The 20,815-nt window shown below is 38.8% G+C and overlaps 1 protein-coding gene across 2 annotated transcripts in view; it reads left to right on the top strand.

The window, feature by feature from the left end:
- The window catches only part of VEZT (vezatin, adherens junctions transmembrane protein), a 50,350-nt gene extending 38,694 nt beyond the window's left edge, over positions 1-11,656 (top strand). For both annotated transcript variants that reach the window (XM_082280533.1, XM_082280532.1), the window contains exons 9-12: positions 490-683; positions 4,818-4,918; positions 6,082-6,289; positions 10,148-11,656. In XM_082280533.1, coding sequence (XP_082136659.1) covers positions 490-683; positions 4,818-4,918; positions 6,082-6,289; positions 10,148-10,728 — 1,084 coding nt within the window. In that variant the 3' untranslated portion in view covers positions 10,729-11,656. The remainder of the gene's footprint in view (positions 1-489; positions 684-4,817; positions 4,919-6,081; positions 6,290-10,147) is intronic.
- The last annotated feature ends 9,159 nt before the right edge of the window (positions 11,657-20,815 follow it).

The raw sequence follows: 20,815 nt of genomic DNA, 5'->3' as shown, positions 1-20,815 counted from the left end.
CAAAGATCCTTGGTTTACTATGGAATCTGATATTTTTCCTGGGTATTCTCTGAGTATCTGGTGAAAATTTGAAGATAAGCAGTGCACTAAGACTGTGCCTTGCATTTGTCACTCCCTTATAAAAAATCTGAAAACATCATTATCTTCCATTGGTTTTGCAACATACCAAATGCTTTATAAGGACATTCAGCTCCTTATAAACTACCTAGTAAATATCCTTAAAGATTTGTCACTTGGTGAAACAGTTGAGACTCTCCTACTCCTTCAATCTTACATAAAGGAATTACTATAACAAATGCAGGTGAGCAATGTATCTTGATGTAGAAAAAATTATTTTAATTTTTAAATTTTGGGGCATCTTTGAGGAATTGACTGAGTTAGATTCTTAAAACTTGAAGAAAATAACAGTATATTATGTTAAATACTTGAAAAAACAGTGAAGTCACATATTTATTATTACTTACTGCTGTTCATCTCCTCATCACTTAGGGTCATAATTCTTGAGGATGAACTTGAAAAGCTTGTTAGCACGAAGGAGACACCCGAGTTGACAACAGAAGCCCATCAGGTTCTGGAACAAAAACTAAAGTTCATTCAGCCTCATATCCAGGCAAGCAACAGCTGCTGGGAAGAAGCCATTTCTCAGGTGGAAAAAATGAGTGGAAGAAATCCAAAGAAAAAAGGTAAATGTGAGAGATTAATTTAGCAACTAATGGGATACACTTCAGAGATGAAATTGGCGAATGGATCGAAGTGTTTAGCCTGTATATCAGAATTTTAGCTGAAGAAGGTCTTACGACCATACACTTTGAAAAACTATGTCCTTATGTCACAATTTTTCACTGTGATGGCTTTGAAGCTTTTGTTTCAGCAAAAAATGCAAACATGTTAACTCAGTCTGTTAGACCTGTGGATTCAGATGGTTATGTTTTCAGGTTATGATCGTGGCTTTTTGCCTTTGATTGGTGAGTCACCTGTGAAGGGGTAGGATTTGAATGACTCGCCCCCAAGATCTTCATTTATTTACTGCATTAACATTATGCCATTAATTGAAATGATAATGGCATTGTCATGAAACTTTTTTGACAGTCACATTTCCTGGAACATTTTAAATTGTGGAGGACATGTTGAGCATATAATACCCATTTACTGCCTCTCTCAGAGAGAGTGAGCTAATCTTTGGTGTTCTTAAAAGTCTTAGTGAACAGCATATCCCAACATCTTGTTTGTTGTCTCTCTCCTTAGGGATCTGTACTGCCCATGCTGTTCTTGTGAAGCATAACCAGCTTAAATAATTGAAGTGAACTTAGGCTCTCCTGACATGGAATTGAACCTGTAATTTCTAATCTTTCTTTTTTCCAGGAGCATTTTTACTGTCCTAGGAAGGCACAGCCCAGCATCTGAAAAATGCTGGTAATGGAGACTGCACTAGGAAAATTGGAGGGAACTTGGGGTATCAGCAAGTTACCTACAGAAATCCAAATCTGAAGTGCACTATGCTCTTAATGATGTATGGGTGGAATATCCAGTAGATGGATAAATATTGCCGTGGGCCTAGAGGCAGGCAGGCCGACCTTGTTCATGCTTATATCAGAACTGGGAGGCTTCTTGCAGGCTCTGTGCAGGTCCAGACATGGTATAAACAAACTTCTGTACTTAGCCTGATAGTGCAGTCTTACAGCTTCCCCCCCAGTGCTGCGTAAAACAGCCTGTGAAGATGTTAGATGTAGCCTGATACATTTGCATGTGCTGACCTGTTGTGTTTTGTTGATGCCCTCCACAACCTGCAGTTTCACTGATCTTTTTTCCCCTTTCCTTAAAAGTTCTTTCTAGACTACACACCAAGTATTTTTAGTTATTTTAGTTTTATTTTTACTTTGTGTATAAATTTCACAGCAGGCATTTTTATTATAACTTGCTTCCTTTTAAAGTTCAGTACAAAAATAACCTTGTGTGTGATCTAGAAGGAAGGGATTGCGTGGGAAATAAAAAATAAAATAATGCTTCACTTTTGCCCACTGGTTTTCCTGGAAATGTGCTGGGATTGAACCTCTATTTTGCAACAAGTTTACTGAACTCCTCCACAGGAGCTGCTTTAAATTATGCTGGTCATTGAAAACTATTTTTATCTGACAACATTTGACTTTCTTGATATATTTCTAAGCCATCCAGCTTCTGTGAGTTGACCTTTTCAAGCTGTACATGAAATCAAGTTCAATTCTTTTGCTGTCTTTCTACAGATTTTAACAGCTGGTCTGTCAGTCATGTTATGTAAATTACTTCAATAAATTGTCTCTTTTTTTCAAAACTTTCTGAAAGATCTTTGGGAGAAGATACCTTCCTGTTGAAATAATATAGCAGCTCAGCACATCTTTTATGTTTATGCATTATTATTCAAAACTAAATCAGTCTTTTGACAAGACCTGTTTCAAGAACCCCATGGGCTTAGAACATTGTGTCTAAGTGGATGCCAAGCACTTTTGCTCCAGTACATCTTTAGTTCAACTAACTAGTTCAGCCAGTAGAGCATCTCTATAAAGAGGTGAGTCTCCTTCAGCAAGCACTACATGCTTCTTGCCCTGAATCATTATGTGTCAGAGCTGGCTTGTTACAGGTACCTTAAACAGCCAAAGCAAAGCCTTTCAGGGTAACAGATTGAACATTCACACCCTCCTGTCAGCCTGTTGTTGATGGTGACACCAGCATGTATCATATACTTTAGCATATGGTTCCTTCAGGGAATGTAATTTGGCTTCTTCCTTTACAGGAGTTGGTGTATTTCTAGAATCAGTGCCTGTACTCACTGATCCTGTCAGGTACACAGCAGAGCCTCAGAGCAAGTGGGGCTTTAGCTCATTGAAGGGAATTCACCTCTATTTAAATTCCTCGGGCAATGATGGACCTGTCTATCATTCATCTACATGTACATCTTTGCTCATTTCCTAGAACTTTCAGCTTCTTCTCTTTATTCTTTCACATTTTTTCATCACTGATAAAACTAATATACCACTTAGACCCTCAACAATTTAAGCATGCAGTAATCTACTGCTAATATTACACAATGGAATGTCCTGTATGGTTAGTTACAGCATTGTATTAATGATCTTTGAAACAATGACCATCAAACTGTTTAGATTCCATCCTTTTTCCTTTTAAACTGTCTCTATCTTTGCAAATGTACATATCTTTTTTTAGATATTTATAAGAGCAAGACCGTGGTACTCTGCTGCAATCTCACCATCCCTAAGTGTTCAGTGTATAGATTAGAAATGGAAAATAGGGTTAGGTGGGGCTTGGCCAGGTCATTTAACCCATTTCCCTTCTCAGGGGTAAATTAGTATTTTTGAGTAAATGTTGTTTACCTGTTCCTAAAAAACTCTCTTTAGAGACATTTTCCAGTATTTCCAGGCATCTATTCCAGCACTTAACTCCATTACCAGTAGAATGTTATTGCTGAATTAGAAGTACCTCTTGCTGCAATTTAAAAGCACTGCTTCTGATCCACCCACAATGGAAATCCATTTCCTCTTGATGGCTCTTACATTCTTGAAGACGATTATTATGTTTCTTTCTGTCTTCTCTACATTACTCTCAGCTCTTCCCTGATGACTATACTTTATTTAGTCCTCTGATCATTTTCAGTGTTTTCCTCTATACTCCCTGTAGTTGGCCCACTGTATTATTGAATGAAGGGGCCCCAGATTGGGCACTGTGTTCCATCCACAGCCTGATCAGTGCCAGAGTAGAAATGCTATTTCATGTGCCTAACAGTCAGTGCTGTTGCTTGTATGTCCTGCTTTGTAGTGTAGCTTTTTGCTTGCAGCAGAATAGAGTTGATGGTGAGGCTCCTCACCTCTTTCTCAGTGGTGCTTCCCAGTCAGTTGTGATGTATTTGTGCACTTGGCTATTCCAAAGCACAAAAATTTGCAGCCACTGTTACCAAACTGCTGGATCTGAAATCCACTTCAGCCTGGCTTGTCTCTCTGATTTTCCAGTGTTATTTTTTATTCTAATGGTGCCCTTCAGTATTCTTGCAGATTATCCCCATATCAGCAGATTTAATGAGATGTAACACTTTTATTTCCCCCATTGGAAATAACAGAGAGTATTGGACCTTAGACAAATCCTCACTCAATGTATTCTGGTCTGAAAATGGTAACCATGCTGTGGTGATCCAAGAGGCTGTTCTGTGCACCTAATAGCAACTTTTCCTGGCCTATGCATTTTGCTTATGAGAATGTCAGGACACCATGTCAAAAGTCCTACTGAAAACAAAATGCAGAACATTTTTGGTTCTTTCTAAACATAAGACCTGTTACTGCATTGAAAAATTAACATCTTCTATTTTCAACAAATCCACACTGGCTGTTACTTGTCTCCCTGCTACCTCACAAATATCTTCCTGTAAACTTTCCTTAATTATTTCTTCCAGTATTTTTCAGTTATTTGAAGATGTTTTAGCTATAATTTTTTTTTTTTAAACTTGTGAAGAAAGTCTCTTCTCTGGTTTTACTGATTTTGCTTGCAATCTGCAGGTTTTCAAAGCCTATAAAATTTCGGAGGTTTCACTTTTAGTTCCACCGTTAGTGGAAGTGTTTCGGCACAAGTTCCATTGGACCCAGCTTCTGTCGAAACAGCCAAGTTACTTAAGTGCTCTCTAACAGTGTTGCAGTGTAACCTAACCAGCCTTCTCGCTGGTTTTTTATGTATGCAAATCCTTCTTATGAAAATACCTGGACCCTGCCTGAGGGAGTCAGAAACATCTTCCAATTCTCAAATTAATTTTTTTAAAATCCCTTTTCTTCTTTCCCCTAAAGGCAAAATTGAAGTTTCCTGTGACAACCTGCAGCATACTACAGTACCTTTAACACAGCCTGCCATATACATAGAAAACAAAGATCCAATCCCTGAAGAGCAGGTAAAAAAAAAAAAAGAAAAGGATAATTTAAAATAGTAACTGGGGATTATTTGCTGTATCCATTCTTTTTTTCAGTTGCTTGTGCAGTGACCTTGTTGTCTTGCCGAGACAGACAAGTAAGTGGTCAGTGCCACTTCAAAATTGGACTTGTAGAAAAAAATTGTATATATTCCTTTTGCTGTTCCATGGGGAGGTATTCCCCATCCTGGAAAAAAGAGCACTAGTATTCATTTCTTGTAAATATCATTAGAAAGTGAGTGACTAAAGGAGAGCAGCAGCACAAGTCAGAGTAATAAATAAAAAACTGAGAATTGCTAAAAGGCAGTATATGAAATAGAGTCCTATTTACATATTGCTGGATAAACTGACACAGCTGCAAAATGTCAAGCTCGAGCACAAACCGTCCTGCCTTCAGTTTGCTTAGTCTCTGCATTTTTGGATACCTTTTTACTGTAACAGTAAACAATTTTGTATTGTTTGAGGAACTCCTGGGTGATGGTTGGGCTGTCTTGAAGAGAGGCAGGCCTCCTCCATCCCAGAACTGAGAGCAGATGCATTCTGAAAGCACACTGAACACCTGTGTTCTGCTCTGTCCCTCCCTTGCTTCTCCCCCACATATATTCCCTCTAGATGTTTTTCCATATCAAAAAGATGGAACTAATTGCTTTACTGGTTATTTGTTATAACATAAATGCTGCTCTAGTTTTTTCATGCTTGTGATCCAATATATTAAAATTGGAGGAAAAGTTTGCTATTCTCTATATCCTCTTAACAAGGATTTACATACGTTAGGTTAGCAAGATGCCTGACTACCAAGAATTGGTTATGGTGTAAATTTTAAAAAAAATAAACCCACATCAGCATTGCTTATTTCCACCTGTAATTATGGAGAAATGGACTCCCATTTTCAAGGTATATCCCTTGATCCTACTTGTGTATGAAGGTAAATCTCGTTAACCTTCAATGAGTGGGCTTGCTCCAAAATCATACAGATTATCACCCAGAGCAGTGTCAGATCCACTGGCTCTGCTCAAACAGGGCTTCATCCTATTACTGTGGTTGGCTTGTGTTGACACCACTTGATCATGAATCAGACTGTAGGATTGAGTTCACCCTGACAAGGATGATCAAGAGTTTCCTTCTTTCTTTCTTTCTTTCTTTAGGAACTGGAAGCATATGTTGATTATTCAGATACAGATAATGAATATAAAAGGGAAGATTTTTACTGCTTTTCCCAAGAAGAAATAGAGAGACAAGAGCGAGAGAGACAGGAATCTAAGAGGGTGTTACAAGAATTGAAATCTGTACTGGGATTTAAAGCTTCAGAAATTGAAAGACAGAAGTGGAAACAGCTACTATTCAGTGAACATGGTAAGCATTTCTTTAGAAAATTAGTTCCTTCCTTAGAAAATATAGGTGTCTGTTTGTCATGAATTTCGGATTATGTTAGAATTCAGACAGTGCTTAGCTATAGTAGTGTCTTTGATAGAGTTGTGTGGTCTTAGTTTGTCATTCCATCTCTATATTTTAGCAATCATTTTACTATATATTGAAAAGAACTTGGATAAATGGGAATTTGGCTTTAAGCAAAACACTTGAGCTAAAATACTAAACACACAAGAATATTAAGACAGCATAAAAAGAGTTGTCAGGCTATAAACCATGCAGATTGAACTGACTTTCTTTCATGGCTTTCCAGTAAATATGAATTTTTACCAGGGTGCATAAATAAATTACTTTTCAGAATTTAAAGAAACCACCAGAAATTATCCCAGACATACAGAAGTATACAGGTTAAAGTGAAGAGCTAGACTTTGAAATATTAGAGGCTCATAAAAGAATAAAACTGGCTTTTGTTTCCATGGGAGAGTGAATGCAGAACATCTTCACAACCCCCTCCCTCCAAAACCATCTAAGAAGAAAAGTTCTTTCAAACTAGCCTTTACTAACTCTGAGGGCTGCTGGGTAGCTCCATCCACTTGCACTTGAAAAGAGGAATATGAAAATTTCTCTTGCCTCAACAAGACAGTTTGTCTGTTACAGCAATAAGACTGGCTACAACTTGATTCCTCCCACTGCTTGAGCTATTTGATTTGCTGTCTTTTAAATTGGCAGTAGTTTTTAAAATTTTTTAATTTTTATTTCTTCCTCTTAAAGACAGGTTAGGAAAAGCTCCTAAAAAGTTCTGTGTTCTATTTTATGAAAAACAACCCTCAAGGCTGGCACCATATCCAAGGATTCTGCCTCTGCCAGTGTCTACCAGAAAAAAGACCATGGATTGCAATTTCAGTAATTTACTGGGAACACAAAGTAACAGACCATACCTATTTATGAGACTGTCTCTTTTGACATAAAACCATAAAAAATATCTGTTCTTTATAACTTTGTTCTTTAACTCCATTAAGCTACAACTGTGGTAAAGGAGATCACTTGACCATTGGTACTGTTTTTCCTCTTGTTGAGTTAAAAGCCCCTGAGACATCAGACTGCACCAGGGTCTGCTCTGGAGTAGGATTTCTGTATTATCCCTCTGGTGTTAGATACAACATCACACAACTCTTCACATAAATCTCTTAAAGTCTTCCTAACTGTTGGAGGAAGAAAGGATCCTACCTCCAGTTCAAGCCTTGACTGACTTGGTGACTCCTGCAGGAAGAGTTCTTGTCAGGAGAATTTGTCTAGGATATTTCCTTAAGTTAGCAGCTGATCCTTGGCCAGATCAGCATATCCTCAGGCCATCTGTGGCCATAGCTGGAAAGAGTCAGCTGACTCCTGTAGTTTGTAGTAACTGTTCACCAGAAAGCCTTTGTGGCTCATGTTGGTTCCTTTTCCTTTCCATGTATAGTTATTACATTGGTTTAGGATTAGAGATAAAATGGTGAGGAGGGAAGAAAGTATGATTTTCTCCAGCTGCATGGGACTAAACATGAGGGCAGTTCATGAAAGTAATTAATATTGTCTCCTTTTGGCTCAGGTTGTGTGTGTCTGACAGACTGATACGGACACTAGATATAACATCTTCTACTCTTTTTTAAGGAAATCCTTCAGTATTTCTTCAAAAGAAACACAAGTCAGTAAATATGATGTAATGGACCCTGGCATAATATGGTTTAATTTATCCATACACAAGTCAGTCCTTAAAGAGACATTTTTATGATCTTTGCACCTTTCTGACTTGCCTTATCTCGAAGGTTTAAACCCAGAAAGCTTCATATTCTTGTCTCCATTGGCCCAAGCCAATGGATGGCCATGATACCACTTTTCCATAGTCCTCTTGAAGCTTGCTTTTACAGGACAATCAAATTCCAGAAGTCCTGTATTTTCCTTACTTGCGATTATTGTGGAAAAAGATCCTGAAATATTCAAAGACTTTAATCTGTTAGTCAAGGGACCCAGCTAGCCATTACGACTTGTCCTAATGAGGACATCAGCATTTTTGGTTTGTTTAAGCAGGGGCTGGTGAGGGTTTCCACATAAGAGGTCAGCTCCAAACAAGTTGATATGTCTCAAGAACACAGCATGAAGTCAATTGGTGATGATAGGTTGGATTCCGGAAGAAAAAAATACCATCTTAGCAGAGCACTAGACTAAAGCAAGTTTTCAAGGCCCAGTACCGTGTTAATAGTTCTTTCAGTCTGGGTAGTAGGTAGTTCATGGGAGTGCAGGTAAGCTTATGTTCCTGGTCCTTTGGCCTCCTGTTGGACCACTAAATGGAAGTGCTTTTGAAAAGGTCTGCTAAGTTGTTAGTGGCTTTGTTTCCATTTGTCAGACAGTGTAAAACAACTTTCTTCTGGTGCAAAATCACTTCTAGCCTTTCCCTAACCTCTCCCCTGCAAAAAAGTTCTTTCTGTCAGTGGTTGTGTTGTATCCAGCTGTTTCCCCTTCTCTCACCTTGTCCATAAGCAGTTGATATATAGCTATTTATCAGACTTGGAAAGCCATGCTCTCAAAACTTATGAATTTCACCCTGTTTATTAACTCGTCAACTCCACAAATTGGCCAGCTACCAATCTCAAGTATCTATTTTTGGAGGATTTTTGCCTTTCAAAGTATTCTTTGGAGGAAGGAGGCAAGAAGTTTGCTCCCAGATAAGATTACTGTGCATATTCCTGTCTCTTCAAAGAAATGGGCAGAAATAAGTAGCAGCATATTTTTTACGGGACAGGTAAAGAACTACCCCACAAACAACTGAGACGAGTCTGGTGCAGTGCTCCTTTGGTATGTAAGCCTTTAAAGCAAACAGTACAATACACATTCAACTCCACAGTCTTTCAGTGTGCTAATAACAATAACTATCAATGTGACAACCATAATGATGCGCCTGCATTCAGCTAGCTAAAATGAATATTTCTGAAATAGGATGTGGTTGAAAAATCCTAATACCGTAAATTTTGTTTCCCGTTAAAAGTTTGTGTATTTCCCAGAGTTATTTTCATCTCTGCTTACAGGGGTAAAGTCAGAATGGAATTAGAAAGGGAAATGCAACTTGGGAATCTGCTGTTGCCGCTCTCATTTATGTTCGTGCTGCTGCTATAATGGAGCTGCTGCAGTTTAGGGAATCTGTTACTTGGAAGTGGACATTATATCGTTTTCTTAAAACGAAAGACGTCTGTTCTTCAAGGAGTGATTGTACCGAGTTACACTAACCCTTAACACTGGGAGGAGAGACTTCCTGGCAAGCATCCCGTTGCTGGCAATGGGACTCGCTGCTGCTACTAACTTCAAGAGAGGCTAAATTAAACCACACTTTATTTGTGAGGACACCTGACCTGACTGTGTGAATACGTGTTGTATTTGTATGTTGTGGTGTATGAGATCAGATATTGCCTATAAGGACTTTCTCATGTACCAGCTGTCTTTAATGGACTAGGTAAACTTATTCACAAGAAGACAGTTAAATCTGTATGCAGTACAGTAGTTTTACTTGGGTTTTGCTTTAACACTGAATACATCTTCTGTGTTTGATGGTGGCTTTAAACCATCAATTTTGTGCTGTCTCTTCACATCACAGATTTTAAGGAATAGTTACAAGTAGTTGTCACATTTCACTCAGCTTTGTGATTAGAAAACACTTTTATTTTAAGTTCTGGAGTGGGTTGTGTTTCTGTTGTTTTGGGATTTTTTAAAGTAATTTTGACCCTTATAATCTTGCATCTTTTCAGGCAAATAAATTATTTATATATAGCAGCTTGCTTTTAGTTATCATTTAATTTTTTCCCCCTTTTTAAGCTGCAGTGAAACCCTTGTCTCCTGTAGAACCACTGAAGCTACTAAATAATGTGGAATCACATATGAATTCAGATACAGAAAAGCAGGACTGCATCCAAAGTTGTGATAAATCTGAAGAAAAAGACTCTAATCCAGAAGTGAATGCTGCTGATAAAAGCAGGACAGAATATTTGTATGAAGATCCTGAGATGGAGAAAAACAAAGACAGTACAGCAGATGAAGATGTTTCTATGGGGGCTGAAAAAAGAATGTATTATCAGTGTGAAGGGGAAGCTGAAGAACTCAAGCCAAGCAGTGTGGATGGAGTAGAGGCTTCACAGCCTCCCTCTAAGGATGCATTACATTCAAAAATCAAGGATAGGCTGGCCCAGCTCCACATATCAACAGATTTTAACTTCACATCTGGTCTGGCTGCACAAGTTGCTGCCAGGTCTTTCACTTTTACTACAATGCAGGAAGAGACTTTTGGAGATGATGGGGAAGAGGAGGAGGAGGAGGAAGAAAAGACACAGGAGAATGAAGACCTTGTGGAGAACTGTGAGAATGAAGAGAGAGGCTCTGAAAGTGAAGGAAAAGTATAAGCCTGAGCTGAACTTTATTAAACCAACAGCAGGCAATTTGATGGGAAAAAAACTAAGGTGGGGGGGTTGAAGTTGAAAATACTGGATGGAAAAAAAAGGAGACCTAAATATAATACATCATGTTCCCTAAGACTGATACACTAAATAGGACTTCTAAATATATTGAAAATTTGCAGGTAAGAGAAGTTTAGGCTACATCCAAGAAATAGATGGCTGTTCCCCTTTTAAGATCCTAGTGATGGGGGTTGGAATTTACCTTTGTGTTTTCTGTTTTATTTATTTATATTTTAACATATTGTGGTTTTTTGTTTCTAAAAAGAAGGAAAAACAATGTTTGGATTTACAACAGACTCCATTTTTTTGCTCTTTGATTTTTTTGTCATGGTATAAATGTTCGTTCCAACAAAAAAGCCAGGACATTTCTTTTGGAAGAACCTGAACTGTTCCCTGTGATCTTCCCTCACCACTTTCATTTCACTTCTTGTGTCTGCAGCATGTTGGCTAAGCCACGATAGGCATTTGTGATTCTGGAACTAGTGATGTGGCACCCAGCTAAAACGTAGGATTTTAAATAAAAACTTGAAAGAACTAGTATTTGATGTGTCCTGGGGTATGGGACTGAAATAGTATAAAGTTAGTCATGCTTCATATTAAGGTTTATTTAGAATTTTATGAAGGGTTAATAAATGATTTCTTTAAGTTGTAATTCATGTTAGAGAAATGTGTTGTAAGTAAATTTTAGGGAAGGTTATAAGCACACCAGTAGAAAGTACTATAGACAGCTAGAAGCTGTCTGTTGGATTGACAGAGATGAGAAGTAAACACCTATTTATTAAGCCAGCTATTAATTATTTGTTAACCTTTTGTAAATTGAACCTTAATGTAATCGTTTGATTTGATACAATGATCGATTGTACATTTTTCCTTATGTCCCGAAGTAATTTTCTTAACGGAAATTATCTGAGAGCTTAACAACATGCAGTATTTTGTTTGAACACTGTACTTGCTTTTCTCTAATGCTCTTTCACTTTTCCTTAGATGACAACTTTAACCTGCAGGATTAAGAATCCATGAGAGAACTACAGTTGTGTATTTTGTTTCTTGTAACTTAGTTAACTGATGATGAAGTCTGGATGTTTGGTATGAGGTTATGCAAGTTGCTTTTTTTCTCTGTGGTGGTGTTACAAGGAGCAGGAAACTGATGCTCACCTCACAGAGGAGCTGGATAATGGTTTCATTGCCCTCTCTTCCTTTTGCTCTCTGACACAAAATGAAGTAAAGTTCCCATGTCTCTAATGGCAAGAGCACCACTTCTTCGTGTGGAATACTCTACTTGGACCTGGATACACTTCCAGGACAAAACACTACATCAGTTACTTAGAGTATTTATTGGGTTTTGCAGATTCTATAGAGTAAAGGGTTTTTTAGATGCTGGTGGTGCAGAGCAATATCTTTCCTAGGATGCTGTCATGGGAAGTGGGGAAGGTACTGCAGGTTAGCAGATTAGGGTGGAACTCTTGACGTTATGTCAGAAAACAAGTGCTTTCTTTCAACCTCCCTGTCCTCTCTCAGTGATTTTGCATGAACACTGTGAAATATGTGGACTTTTTCACAGATGGCAAAGAGGGAAATATCAATTGATAGCTGTATGATGCCTGTCTTCTCCCTCACACACCGGTTTTGGGAAGAGAATGTTTTGCTGTTTTTCATTGACCAGTAACACTGTGTTCTGTGCCCTTTATTTTGTGTATGTGACTGGAAGCTGAGTGGCTGATGTCTTGAGGAGGTTGTAGAAAAAAAATCAGATGCTTTTCATAGTGTATTCAGAAGATAAGGTTCCTCTTAGTGGTAGAGTATATTCTTCTGTAACCTGTAAAGATTAGGCTAAGATGATGAAACACTTTTATTTTCTCTGTGGTAAGCAATTTTTTTTACCAAGTCTAGAACAGCTGCTTTGGATAGATTGTGTTTGAAGCATTGGCCATGCTTCTGAAAAAGTAGTCTTCCTCATTCTTGACTTGAGATCCTTGAGTTCACAAAGTGCCCAGATATTTTTTGTTCCTAGATAAATGTTCTGACAGCCTAAATGTATCTTCCATTAATATTTTTCCATGAACTCATCCACCATCATCTCACGGTCTGATATTGTGTATCCCAGAAAGGGTACTCCTGAACTTTTTCTATGGGATCCAAATAATAGTTTACAGCGTGTATGGCTATGATACCAACTTGGAAAGATGATCACATTTGGGATATGAATTATCACTGTGCTCAGTTTTAGATGAAGTCAGTAGTAGCCTGAGTTGCATTGGTACTGAAATTGGTGACAGATCTCACATTTATAAAAGCTGCTATCACTTTATTCCTTTGCTGCAGGCCTTAGCAAAAATCCTGGAGAATCTTCTGTGGTGGCTCACTTGGGACCTAATTTTATCATCAGCTGGTCTTGGTAATGAAACTGGCCTAAAAAAACCTCATCCACCATGCGTTGTTCATTTTCATCCATCAGCTGTGTCAGCACGGGTTTTTGTGGCCATGTTATAAACCAGTTCATGAGTCCGCCTGGGTAAAAAATTAACCCTTTTTAGGCCTTTTTGCTTTTCACTATTCTTACTGCAGCGATGCAGTAACAGCAGCTATCTCCAAACAGCTGTATCAGCATGTACCATGTTGCTGGCCTGAGACTCAGGATTGCCCATGTCTACATTATTGCCAAAGATGGTGTAGTGTGATATTACAGCTTGACATTAGACGTGGCTATGATCAAACAATGACTTTTTGGAGGAAGTCTTGATCCTACTTTGAACAAACAGATTTTCTACAAGCAATTTAACTGATTTTCATGGTCTTACTTAATGCAGTATTAGAAGTTGCCACGTATGAACACCTGGACTCACTTGTTTTCTCTGCCTCTCATCACCTCTGTATAAAACAGCCATCAGGTCATTTATTTTGATCTATTTAATATTCTCCTTGAAGAAAAAATATTGCTAACAGAGTACACAGCTCAAAGCCTGACTTCTCTTGATTTGATAACCAGGTTCCATCTATGTATGTCATACACTCTGTTATGATCCCAATTTCCTCATAATTATGTCATTTGAAATGACTATATATACATGCTGTAGGTTCCTTCAAGAACCTGACAGATCTCTTGGCATAATTTATTGCTGCATTTAAAATAATGTTTATGAACACACCGAAGTGTGCATTAGCTCTAATGAGTTGTCTTAATATATTGAGCATGTCAAGGTCTGAGTGCTGTTCTGTGTTGTTTGGCTCGTTACCCAAGATAGGGATTTTTGTGAAAACAGAACATTTGCTTCTTAGAGCTTTGTAACTTTTGGAAACATTTAGCAGGAAGTCCATACTAAATTATGGGTTATGATGAGGAATATCAGCAGCCAAAATCCTTTGTGAAGAGCAGAGATAACAATAAATGCATTTTCCCTATCCCATTTCCAATTAGCAGTTCTGTGAAGTAAAGAAACAAGTAATTATATAGGGTTAAGTAATTTCTTCTCCTTCTGTCCTACCTGGAAAGCACTCCAAAGACAGTATTTGCTTCTTGGATTGGATTGCAATGTAACACTACATCTTTTATATCGCTTTACTTTACAGCTAAAGATCTAGGTAAAGGCTTAAATCTAGGCAAAGATCTGTGATAAGAAGGTAACTTGTCCCTGTTGTTACGTGTATGTATTTATGACAGAAATTAAACAGTTGTGTCATGGAAGCAAATGTAGAGACTTACAGATAATAGAGCATCTTTCAAATGCAATTAAATGTGCCTCTGTCAACTACAGGCAAGATTTGCAAATGTGAAGGCTTCTGCCATCAGTCATAGCAATGAGACAGTTTTACTTCCAGCAGAGGATTGCTGGACATCACTGAATCTTGCACATAGTTTTTAAATGCAATACGGAAACATGTAGAGTAGCCAGTTTTATTGAGATTTCAGACTTCGTCCCAAGCACACCTATCTCTGTGTGACTGTTTGTTACAATATTGGAAATTTTATGTTTCTCAGAAGTGTAAAATTTGCAACTTTTTCATTAATTTGTTTGGTAATAAAAAACCAGTTATATGGTGGACTGTGTGGGGTAGTTTGCCCACACTGAATTTTGTAATCTTGTAGGTTATCCCTTTCTTCTTTTTTTCCTTTTTTTTTAACAGGAACAAGAGGACAAGTACACTGAACTGCCCTTGTCCTTTAAACTGTTTCATGAAGGGCAGCTGTTGTCCTGCAAGTGGCTTGTTACCAGGGCTAATTGCTTTTTAGAATTACCAGGGTTTCATACTGTCTCATCTGAAAAAGCAAGCAGAATGTGAGAATGGCACTTGGTCAGTGTAAAGGGCTCTGGGATCTTGTCTGTGACAGGGACTAATAGCAGATACTGAGGGAAGAGTATTGTGCAGTGATACTTCTCCAGGCTATTCCTCAGCAATTTGTGGCTCAGGGACTTCTTCACCCAGTGGTGATGGCTGTCGGCTTAACAGGTTCTGATGGAATCCTTTTCCCATAAAATTGCTCAGCCTCATGTTTGGTCAATTATTCCTGGTTCCAATGCCAGTATGTGGTCATCTTTGCATCATCATTACCATCTTGTACACACAAGAAGATTTGTCTATAAACTTTCTTGATTTTCCACTTTCTTCTGTCCTTCTGCAGAGGTCATGTTTTCTGCCTTTTGTTTGCTTTCCTTAGAAATCTCTCCAGTTTTTGAAGTACAATGACCAAAGTGTGGTGCAGTACTCCAGACTAACCTCAGCAGTATGGAGTACAGAGTAATAATCACCTCCCATAAAACACTGAAGCCTTCAAATATATTTTAGTCCATATAGAAAGAAAAATCTTTTCAGATCTTTTACCCCTAGCTATTAGGATGGCAAATGAAAATATTTGGTCTGATGTAGGAGAAATATTTATTCACTGTCAGCGGGATTTGGCTGGACAATGTTTTTCTTTGCTAACAAAACAAAAAGTTGTTAAATCAAAATGATCTCCCAACAGCTGCCACCTGGTCTAACACAAACTAAAGATGCCAAACAACACTTGCTAAAATTTCAGCTTGACTTTTCAGAGCTTTTTTTGGTCTCTGATGAATAAGCATGTATTGCAAAATTTATTATCACACAAGAAACATGGCAGTGGATATAGGGATATCAGAGATCAAACTGAAGGCCTCTGTGGCAAATTTTTAAAATGCTTTGTGGTGTGCTTTATTCATTTTCTCATTATATTTAATTCCTTCCTGTATATGTTTTTATTTTGCCACCTTGGATTTTAAATGCTAAAAAATACATTTGATTATTCGACTTGGAAATTTGTGCAGAAATCAGATAAGTGGTAGTGGTAGTGTAAGTGTGATAAGACAGGGTCATAGCTAGGGGTGAAATCTACCTCCCATGAACTTTGCTTTGTAGATGGATAAAGCAATCTGGCTTGAGCTACAGCTGGATATGAAACTGTTCTCAATGTGCTGCCTCCCCTCACACTGCCATGGCTCAGGTTATTGGCAGGTTATCAGAACACAATTTGGCTCAACAGGGTGGTGAGCGCACTGTTAGCCCACGTTACACTTTCTGAATTGAACACAGGATTCTGAAGAAGTGACTGCAATTTAGTAGACAAGGAAAAAGTTTCTCTGTTAAAAGTGGCTTATTTTAAAAGGGTAGCATGGCACCAAAACTTGAATACTTTCATGTGATCAGCATATTTTGATCCTTGTACCTTCTCAGCTTTAAATCTTAAAGGCCTCGTGGACTGTGCGTTAGGGGATGCAGTTCTATGGCAGCTTAAATCACTTCATGGCCACGAAATCCCAGTCCTTTGTCTAGGCTGGCTTTTGTAACCACTTAGTGATTTGGGATATGGATAGGACTGAAAGCGCATCAGTGCTTTAATTTGCAGCTGGCTTCCTCAATCATAATGAGGATGATGCCAGTCATTATTTTCCTCATTCATTTTGATTCCTGTTGTTGTTGTTGTTGTTGTTGTTGAGGCCTAGGCTGCCCAAGACCATTTGTGTCTTATTCCCAAAAGTTTCTAGGAACTGTTTTTGATACTGCCAGTAAAACTGAAATTATTGTGCATGATTTTTTCTACTTACTGATTTCACCCTTCTGGACCCTCTGGCACCCATGGTCCTCTCCCTTTACCACCACTCTTTAAGAGGTTCAGATTTTAAAATAACACACAAATTCTTTTTACATGTATTTGTAGCAGGAATGACTAGATCTAGAGTTGTGTACTGACTTTCTCACTTGACTTGAGAACTGAAACAGAAGGTGGACACCATAATGGGCAGCATAGAGTCAGAAGAGAAATAATAATGTATAGCAGCTCAAATTTATACCACACTCTTGGTGTACATTGGCTCTTATAAGTAATTCTGGCTTACTGAAAAGCATTTTAAAGTTGCATTTTAAAAATAACTGCAATTCTAGTACAAGGTGCCAAAATAAGTGTCATTAGTTGGCTTGATTTTTGCTCAAATCTTAATATTTAAAGATTGCTTCCTGACCTTCTCCAGCTGCATGGATGAGAACTGAAAATAATCTCAGATTTCCAAAAGAGAGGGTGACCAATCCTTTCCGTTACTTTGTGCTATTAAAGAAAGGTCCATTCCTAAACAAACGAAAAGAGAAACATCAGTGCTTAATATCTTCAGTAGCCATTACTGACAGAGAATCATTCATTTGATCTCAAGAGAAGCACCATAAATGCAGGCTATTTATAATGCTTGATATCTGTGTTTCAATAATAATAATAATAATAATAATAGGCTTTAACTGTGTTATGGGATAAAAGCCAGAAATCTACAAACTGTCCTGTAGATCTTTCATCCAAAGGCACAGCTGGTGAAATTTAAACAAGTTCCTGTTGGCTGTTCCTGCACTGCTCAGTATGACATTGTACTCCACGTTTTTCATGTCCCAGCGTGGGTGTTCATGGGTGGTCTGCAGGCACCTGTGTGCTTGAGGTCTGCAAAGCTTGCAGTGATCACGGAACAGTGCTGAGTGAAACCTAAATGGGAACAGGATGCTTCACAAGCATTTTGCATTTATTGTCTGTCTTTCTCTAGTGCGGCATCCTTGCCACATGCAATCCCACTTGTGAACTTTTTCCTTCCCACCTTTCCTTTTCATAAGCCACACAAACCAATTGGGGAGGATTTTATAGTTTGTTTTTCACCTATGGGGCTATCTGTAATGCACCAGGTAAATTATCCCCAACAAAAACTTAAACATTAGTGGCCAAACTGCAAAAGATGGGGCCTGGGCTGGAGAAGCTCTTCGGGTTTGACCACTTCTGGGAAGGGTTCTCCTGAGGTGGGTGACCACAGGAGTGCTGAGCTAGCTGCGATGACTCTGCAGGTGTCTTTCAAAGCTCCAGTTTTTACTAGGTCTGTCCTTTTCTCCAGTGGTCTCTCTTTTCCCTTGTAGCAGCCTTCAGCTCTCTTCCAGCATTGTGTTGTCAGCTGCTGAGGAATTTGGCCACTTTTTTCCTTCATTTCTGAGGCCTTTGTCTAAACTTTATGAAATGATAGGCTAGAGGGAATCCACACCAAGGTGCTGCTGTGCATTCTCAGTCATAAATGCATAAACAGAAGGGTTCTTAGGGCTGGTGCAATGTCTGTCCTGACATTCCTTCCGGGGAGCTTTGACCTACTTTTCAGCCTCCTGTTTCTTCCTGGACTTCAGAACATTCACTTCCGGGAATTTTCTTCCCAGGTTAATGATTATTAGATGGTAATGCCTTGTCAGCAAGACTGCCCTCTAACACATGTTCCTCATTACATGAGCCTTACTTGTTCTTTCCCACAGGAGGGTGGCACAGTCATGGCTGAGCCTGCCTTCCCCTACACAAGGTTGCTGCTTTCAGCAGTAGGGGCTGAACACACACTCTCTATCCGCTATGCCAATGTGCTCTGTCTCCACAGCTATCTGGTCTTGAGCTCAGGAAGTGCTGGGATCTAGCAGTTGTGCTTAAAACCTTTCCCACTGATAAAGAGCATGTGTTTTCAGAATACAAATATTACTAAATCTCCCTGAATTGAACCATTTTGAATTTTTATTGAGGAGCAGAAACTAATAATTTCTTGATTTAAGGGGTTTGAATGAGCTTTATAAATATATATATACACATATACACACACCCCCCCCACACACTTCATAATGTAAATGTGTATTGCCAGGTATCCCACTGTAAGGCTTGTCTAGCAAAGAAGTTGTATTTTTCTCATATCAAACTATCCAGTTGCTTACTTGAAAGGTAAACAAAAACTTGATTCATGCTATCTAAAGGAAAAAGAATTGTGTTCTACCAAACAGACTGTGTGGAGGTATTTCAAACCTGATTTTACACCTCTTATTAGAAAAGCTGCTTCACTTTGTTTTCACTTATCAAGGCTTTGCACCTGAGCTGCTGTGAGTGCCTGTATGCCCATCTGCCCTGTCTTAAACATGTAAACAAATACATGTTCCCCAACATCTCCTGCTTTCTAAGTCTTAGCACTTCCCAAAACAGGACCTAAAGGCAGCATAGATTGTCAAGGAACCACAGGGAAGGGAAAGAAAACAATCTTGATAAGCTGCTGCTTAATTGGTTAATAAATGAGAGCTGAAATACAAGAGGAAATGTTCAAAAGAACAAACTGCAGCAAGAGACTTCTGGCAGGGCTACAGAGGGAAATCACATGATACATTCTGAAGTTTGCAGACACTGGGAAGGATCCACAATTTCTTGTCCATGTGGAGACAGGAAACGCTCACCAGACTGGTAGTCTCTTCTGCAGCTTTTTAAAAAAGCCTCTATTTTATCTACGTTTCATTTCCACAGAAAGACTCGGTGCTGCGATCTCTAGCTGTGTGTAATCAATCTCTGTATCTCTTTCTTTGAGTTCTGTGTGAAGTCAGTCTCCTTCCTTCCACTGCACTGAAAACCCGGGTGCTTTGGCTCTGTAGGAGCCTCTCCTGCACCCGCCCTGCCAGTTGCTGATGCTGCTTTAAACACAGTTCATTCGATCGGCCTCAAGGAGGTTTAGATCAGCAGGTCCTTAAAGCAGGTATGAAGCCTGGGGGCTGGCTGTGTTAGGTCTCCAAGAACTCAAGTTCTGGGTTGGACGTAGGCAATAGCGGGAAGACATTCCTGGATGCTGACCTTTTGTTGTAAGAGGGTTTCCTGCCTATGATAGTTTCCCAAACTCTTCTGTTTCTCTTTTTCATCCTTTCGTTTACCTCCATCCTTTTTCCCATGGATATGAATCAGGACCTAAAGTCTTTTTAACATGTTTAATCATGTAAATCTACTGTAATGCTAACCACTTTTAAGGTCTTTTTGGTTGCTATTATTCCTTCAGCATCTGTAATAAAATTCTGCCTCACTACTGCCTGTATTCTTTTTTCTCTTTATCCTGTATCCTGGACAGTTGCCTAGGTGGAGTGAATGTGGCTTATCCATCCTCCAATTAGTAATCATTGGATGGAATAGAGAATACTTGTACAGGGATGCATAAATGCTGTATGAGCACTTTGCTTGATTTTTTAATGCAGAATTTTATTTATAATTCTACTTTCATCCTGAAGATGAAATTAATTTTAAGCAATCCTGGCAATAGTTTCTACAGTATTTTTTGCTGACTCCTTAGTACAAGCACTTTAGTAATGAGCACTGGTTACTCTTGTCTGAATAAGTGATGACTGAAGAAAGAATGTTTTTCTGTGTGTCATATGCTTCCTGTTGCACCTTCCCATCATCCTTCAGAGACCTGTGTGCTGTGGCAACTGTTAGCAAAACCCCTTTTAGCATCACCTAAATGCCTGTGTAGGTCGGGCTTTAGGAAGAGAATAGTGTGTCAGTTGAGGACACTGGTAGCAGGTAGATCTTTAATCCAGGAAGGGGCTTAGGTGCTCTGCAGATGTATTCTACTTCTGTGTGACTCCTAAGAGACAGACTTCCTTTGTATGCTTCAAAAGTGCCAAAAGAGCAGCAACAGGACAGACTGGCTCCTTTTATCTGGAGCTTTGTGACTCCCTCATAATGCTTAGACATTTTTATCAGAACTTATCCAAGGCTGTGTTC

The sequence above is a fragment of the Coloeus monedula genome, assembly GCF_965178545.1.
Source record: "Coloeus monedula genome assembly, chromosome: 4".
Taxonomy (NCBI): domain Eukaryota; kingdom Metazoa; phylum Chordata; class Aves; order Passeriformes; family Corvidae; genus Coloeus; species Coloeus monedula.
The sequence above is the reverse complement of the archived record's forward strand: the minus strand, read 5'-3'. Positions and strand labels throughout refer to the sequence as shown.